At 42.3% G+C, this 6738-nt stretch overlaps 1 protein-coding gene across 1 annotated transcript in view; it reads right to left on the bottom strand.

The window, feature by feature from the left end:
- Window positions 1-1705: 1705 nt before the first annotated feature.
- The window catches only part of LOC127420288 (CXXC-type zinc finger protein 4-like), a 6264-nt gene continuing 1231 nt past the window's right edge, over window positions 1706-6738 (bottom strand). The window contains exons 2-3 of the mRNA XM_051662457.1: window positions 4911-5922; window positions 1706-2377 (exon numbers count right to left, since the gene is read on the bottom strand). Coding sequence (XP_051518417.1) covers window positions 2330-2377; window positions 4911-5873 — 1011 coding nt within the window. The 5' untranslated portion in view covers window positions 5874-5922 and the 3' untranslated portion in view covers window positions 1706-2329. The remainder of the gene's footprint in view (window positions 2378-4910; window positions 5923-6738) is intronic.

The following is a 6738-nucleotide window of genomic DNA, read 5'->3' as shown; positions in this document are numbered from 1 at the left end:
CTGCTGCAAATGTAAGAGTCAGATCTTCTATCAATTGAATTCTTTTGAATCGGTTCAAATGCAAAATGATTGATAAAAGTTGAATATTTCGGTTGACTTGATTCTGTTGAATTCGTCAAACTGGTTAAAAAAAAAAACTGACTGCACAAATTGCTGTGAACATCAAATTGAATCGTGTAATCGTTAAAAAAAAAAAAATTACATTTTACTAAAGATTATTTTTATTTATTTGATCGCACTTTGTCTGAAATTTTACGTAATTTTTTTTAGTGTAAGAGGATTTGAATTAGGTGTTTAAAACCAACGTAAAATACCTCTGCTGGAGAAAACATACATTTGCACAATTATGACTCCATATCTTATTGTTACTGAGATACAGCCCTTGTGAGATATATTTATACAGTTAGATTTTCTGTGAATATTTTGAATGAAAGATCAAAAGGATAAACAATAAAGAAATATTTTTTACAGCCTTTTTTGCTCATATTTACCAAGGGTGCCAATATATATATATATATATATATATATATATATATATATATATATATCACAAGGGCTGTATCTCAAAAACCTTAAAATATTTAGGTTTTTAAATTTGATTAAAGATTATTTTAAATTATTAGATCAAATTTTTTTTTTTTTTTTTTTTATGTAAGAGGGAATTAGGTGTTTAAAACCAACATAAAATACCTCTGCTGGAGAAAACACACATTTGCACAATTTGACTTATGACTCCTTATCTTATTGTTACTGAGATACAGCCTCATGTGATTTATAAACATACAGTGCTGGCCAAAAATATTGGCACCCTTGGTAAATATGAGCAAAGAAGGCTGTGAAAAATATGTCTTTTTTTGTTTATCATTTTGGTTTTTCATTCAAAATATTCACAAAACATAAGTTTGATCACAAAACTAATATTTGTGTCAAATATATGGTACAATTATTGGCACCCGTTGTGCAACCTCCCTTTGCCAAGATAACAGCACTGAGTCTTCTCCTATAATGCATAATGAGGTTGGAGAACACCTCCATATATATATATATATATACATACATAAACAATAATGTTCATTACTTATATTGATAAAATCAAGATTTGTAATTATACATTCTGATTTTGTAACTATATAGCCAATTTTTCTTTATATTTTCTCATGGTGTGTGTGTACATACACAGACACCCAAGTATGGTTATATTTCTTTATAGGATCATTTATAATATCGGAGCATTGTTAGAGAATATGTCTTTGTCCCTCCAACACTCGTTGTGTGTGATGTAAATCTGTGCGAGTGTGAAGGCATCTTTCAGCCCCTCTCTCATTCTAGAGCACAGGACTTCATGTCATTGTAATTCATGTTGCCTAGCAACATGGGAGTCGTCATAGAGGCCCAACAATAAAGAGATGACATGTACAGTGATGTGCCGAGCGCTTTAACACCGAGATATGCCTCCGCCATCTTTCCCTGCTCATCTGTGCTCGGAGGGATCAGAATTAGAAACCCCATTAAAAGCCTCTCCGGGTGACATCTTATCACGTCGTGCCATCAGCGTGCTTCAAGCACTCGCATACGCATTATCTAGCTTAAATCGAGCCTCTTGTCGACTCCCGTGGCGACCGTCACACGTTTAACAAAAACATGTAACAGGTAAATAAATACGTTCAGTTTTGCACAAATAAAAGAGACGCACAGAGAGTCACGGTTCAAAAAGGATCACATTTAATAAACGAGCCATCCTAAGAGTCTCTTACTCATCAAGACAGTGAGGTGTCACAACAGCAATAAACAAAGTCATTTTTTTAAAGTCTTTAGTTAAAAACGAAACACTTTTCTACCCATGCAACAGAAAGGTGGTCTACGGGAATAGTTTTGTCTTTTTTTTTTTTTTTTACTCAAACCCTATTGACTTTCTTCTGCGCTTCCACAGAAGAAAGAAAATCGAGTTTAGAACGTCATGGGGGTGAGTAAATGATGACAGGATGTTCATTTTTGGGTTACCCATTCGTTTAAGCTTGGACAGGGTCCTGATATGACTGGAATCGAGTCTCTGTTTCTGGTGTTTGGGTGAGGTGAGGTCAGTCCCAGACCTAGAGACAAGACACTTGCCTTGATGTCTCTCTGGCGGGACGAGTTGCACCTGATGCCCCCAGTGCTAAACGGCATCTGTGACACAGTGAGTCCTGAGGGGTAGGGGCAGAAAGTGAGACAGGGGCTTTAGAGTCACTGATAGCGGTATTATCAGACCTCGGGGTAGATTGTGGGGTTATGACCTGCAGTCCGGTTGAGTTATTGTTCAGTTTCATCATGTGGTTTTGTGGAGAGCTTTTCAGAAGAACCAGCGGAAGGTGTCGGCAGCTCCTGCTGATGGCGCTCTCTGCAGGGAATAAAGGAGGAATTTTGTCGTTAAGCTCAATATAATGCAATGGACAACTTACGCAGGTAATAACAGATTTTATTTTGTTCTATATGTGCAACACCTTCACAATCACATTTACGTAAACTACTAATATTGAGACCATTGGGGCTGTCAAAAGTAAAAAAGCCAAAAAGCGACAAGACATCGGCATATTTTTAAATCGACATTGTCTCTTAAGTCCACAAGGGGGCGCAATGAATACATACAAACCAAACAGAGTGTGGGGGGATCTCGTAACACGCTTTTCCAAATTGAACTACTTTCAACTTGACAGTGGGCGTTCAGACTGGACACGTTCTTCCGCTAAAAAGCAAGACGCAGCGTAACGCATTAAAATTGAACGCAGGGCCTGGGTAGCTTAGCAAGTACTGACGCTGACTACCACCCCTGGTGTCGCGAGTTTGAATCCAGGGCGTGCTGAGTGACTCCTGCCAGGTCTCCTAAGCAACCAAACTGGCCCGGTTGCTAGGGAGGGTAGAGTCACATGGGGTAACCTCCTCGTGGTCGTGATTAGTGGTTCTCGCTCTCAATGGGGCGTGTGGTAAGTTGTGCGTGGATCGTGGAGAGTAGCATGAGCCTCCACATGCTGTGAGTCTCCGCGGTGTCATGCACGAGTCACGTGATAAGATGCGCAGATTGATGGTCTCAGAAGCGGAGTTGAGTAACCACCCGGATTGAGGTGAGTAACCGCGCCACCACGAGGACCTACTAAGTAGTGGGAATTGGGCATTCCAAGTTGGGAGAAAAGGGGATAAAAAAAAGAAATAAAAAAAATTAACACAGATGTCTCGAGAAACGCTTTGAAAAATTGATGTTTTTTTTTGCCTTATACCATGTCTACACCGGATGCAAGTGATGTTGAGCCGCAACGGCTTGAGGCTGTCTACACTGGACACGTCGAAACGAACATTCTAAAACGCTTATTTGTCTTGTTGGCGAGAGTTGCACCAGGGCATTCAGCGCAAAATGGCTGTTTACTGTCGGCGCAACGCGACTTACGCGTACAGTGTAGACAGCATCATTGATTATAATGGGAGCAATTTGCTTTTGTCGCGCTGCTCGCGTCTGGTGTAGACAGGGTGTTACACAGCATCTAAAAACACGACACACCAAAGTGAGATGCTGAAAAAACAGCTGGATACGGCACAACGGGGATATCAAATAATTCGTCGAATTCGCAGATTTTAATTTGACAGCCTAAGACACGTTTAAACCATTAACTTACTGTCTGATGTACATTGCACACAAAAAAGGCAACAGGTTTCTAAAATCAATATTTCTAATCATTTTGGCTAGCTTTATGCAACTTAAGCAAATCCTACAATGAGCACTTCTGAGAAAGTACTAGTCACTGGATTCAACAAAATTTGTGGCATCAAATCTTTGGGAGAAATTCAGAGTTTCGTTTGAAGCACTTAGTAGCGAGTAAACGAGATATCCACGAGTAGAGCTGTATACTCCTACATACTCGTTGATTTAAGTCCATAAAATAGTCAGTATATATTATTTTTGGGCGAACTTAAATTTTGACCACTAGAGGCAAGGGACTACATACACAACACGAGCCCATACGGACACCTTTGACGCATACTCAACCTTTTAGCAACGTCACCTCTAGGCGCATGTCTAGTGCATAGTGTACATGGCGCAAATTTCATCATCAGCACAGTATGCGCGGACTGTCCACGCGCAGTCCCGTCAGACACATACTGGCATGCGTAAAAACCAACTATACTTAGGCCTTCAGACTTTCAAAGTATACTGTTTTCACTGTGAGCTTATATGGACGTACGATCGCTTTGTGATACCCTTTTAGCGCAGTTAACGTCAGGCACATGCGCCAACAATAAGCAAAGATGCATCTAGAAGAACTGGGCTGCACGTGGACAATCCGAACGTACTTTGCGGATGACGAAATTTGCGTCATGCGCACTGTGTACGACACGTGTATATATATATATATATATATATATATATATATATATATATATATATATATATATATATATGGACTAGACTTTATGCTGATTGGCAAGACTAGATCTGATGGTATTCAGCTGGGTTTTGATGATCTTATCTGATTTGAGCGAGTTGAGTTAGTGGGATGTTAATAGATGAAGCTGTTTTTGCATGATTACAGAGAACTTACAACATGTTGCCTCATCTTTCAGCACCGTGTACTGCTGGTGTGTGTGTAAGAGATAAAGTGTGTGTTTGAGTGTATGGGCATTTTTACAGCACAAGAGGCGCTTTGGAAAATGGTCAAACCTTCAGCTAACACACACACACACACACACTCATTATGGCTGCCAGTGCCAAGGCTGGGCTCCAATCCAAACCCCCAGCCACATCACTCCTAATTAAACAGCCCACTTTAATAGACCTCCCAAGCATATGTGTGTGTGTGTGTGTATGTGCTTGTGCTTGTGTGTGTGTGTGCGTGTGTGTGTGTGTGTGTGTGTGTGTGTGTGTATGTATGTGCGCAGCCCACCTCCATTGAGCTCCCCGGTTTTTTCTTGAGTTCCTCGCACTTCCTGAACTTGCAGATCTGATGACCTGTCTTTCTGTTTCGACAGGAGCTGCACACGCCACAGTTAATGAGCCTCCTGCAGGGGGCGCACACTCCGCACCGCTTACGTTTGCGCTTGGCTGCTCCATTGCTGCTGCTACTGCTGCCGTTAGCATTTCCATTAAGAGTGGCGGGCGAGCCAGAGCAGGACGAGCCGCTGTGCTGGCAGTCCGCTGCCACGTTAGCGATCTGAAACGCGCTGTCTGACATCGTGACCCCCGATGACCCCGCTCCAGAGTGAAGTGTTGTCATGACGATGACCCCTGGTGGCAGTGACAGACCCCCCAGCGGAGGCATCCCTCCAAATGTTCCACCGTGGTCTGCCTCTCCAGCTCCGCCAGGTGGCACGGACGGGGGGCACTTCAGTCGGTTCATGCACTCTGCCCCCGTTACCGGCAAACCGCGACATTGCTCCGCGGTCAACGGGGACAGGAAGTTGTCAGCACCCATTGAGAGGGCAGAGTCTTGTGGAATGTGTTTGGTGGACATGTGCACATTCACTGGCTCCGCCCTTGACATGCCAGTCCGATGTGTGTGAGGTCCGTTAACCGCACTAGGCTTTCGCCCCCACAGCATTGCGTTATCACAGGGCCAGGTTGGCATAGCCGATAGACGGGCAGAAGGAAACAGGGGCGTGGCGATGCGGGTGATTTTGGCTGTCTGGGGAAACGGGGCGGCGGCGGCGGCAGCAGCGGCAGCCGTGCTGTTCTTATAGAATGTTGCAAAAGAGCGATACCGCTCCATCTGCGCGCTGTAGTCCAATACGGGGTTCATGCAAGAGTCGATCTGCAAGGGAAAGTCCCGCCCGGGGGCGTGGTTGTAGTTGTGGGTGTGGCCATGAGCGTGTGGGGTCTCCATGCACACACTACTGCTCATGTTCGCCATCAGAGAAAAACAAACGCTCACTAACACCCAACCATCCACAACAGTGGTCCTGTGGACAAAAGAGGGTGAACAGAGATGTTAAAGTAGAAAATCTCACACTTTTATTGTAATTTTAAAGGGTGCTGTAAGCGATTTTAGTCGTTCTACTTCAACGAGACTGAGCCGTTGAATTAGCCACGCCCCTCTTTTCAAAACCCCGCCCTCTACAGATACCAAACAAGCTTTATTGAAACTAAAATCATGCAGAAACAGTTAAAAACAACAGCAACACAATAGCGCCCTCAACTGACAACTGTTATGAACAACATGGCATAAAAATGGCATAATGCCTCAAAAATTCACTGCAACTACAATACTATGAGAACGTGCAAAATGATTGACAGGCAGAAAGCATCACTGCGAACACATTTTTGTTTGCTGTTTACAGAGTCTAGAGCTGTCACAGAGACCGGTGAGATATCTCACAACACTTATTTAATTAATATATTTAAGTATGAACTTTTTTTGCATACATTTCCATGAAAAAAACCCGCTTAAAGCACCTTTAATGACAGTTTTGTCGCATTTCTCAAATTGCATTTATTGCAATATTTTATAGACGACAGAATATTTTGTCAAACCATCTTAACGGATGTGGACAGAATTGCGAATAGAGTTTCCATAATAATTTGGAAACAACTCTATAGGATCTCAATCCAGTAAAAATCAATTAAGATCCGACCGGGTAAACTAAAATACAAATAAAGTGGGGGAAATAATCTACGAGGATCTTACTCGATTCTTAGCGAATCGCTATTGCTATTTCGATTTTTCAAAATGACAATAGAAATTGCAATAAATTGCATCTCTTTTGACTAGGGAAATT

This window comes from Myxocyprinus asiaticus, chromosome 29 (genome assembly GCF_019703515.2).
Source record: "Myxocyprinus asiaticus isolate MX2 ecotype Aquarium Trade chromosome 29, UBuf_Myxa_2, whole genome shotgun sequence".
NCBI classification, from domain to species: Eukaryota; Metazoa; Chordata; class Actinopteri; order Cypriniformes; family Catostomidae; genus Myxocyprinus; species Myxocyprinus asiaticus.
Note: the sequence above shows the minus strand (reverse complement) of the source record. Positions and strands in the feature narration are given on the sequence as shown.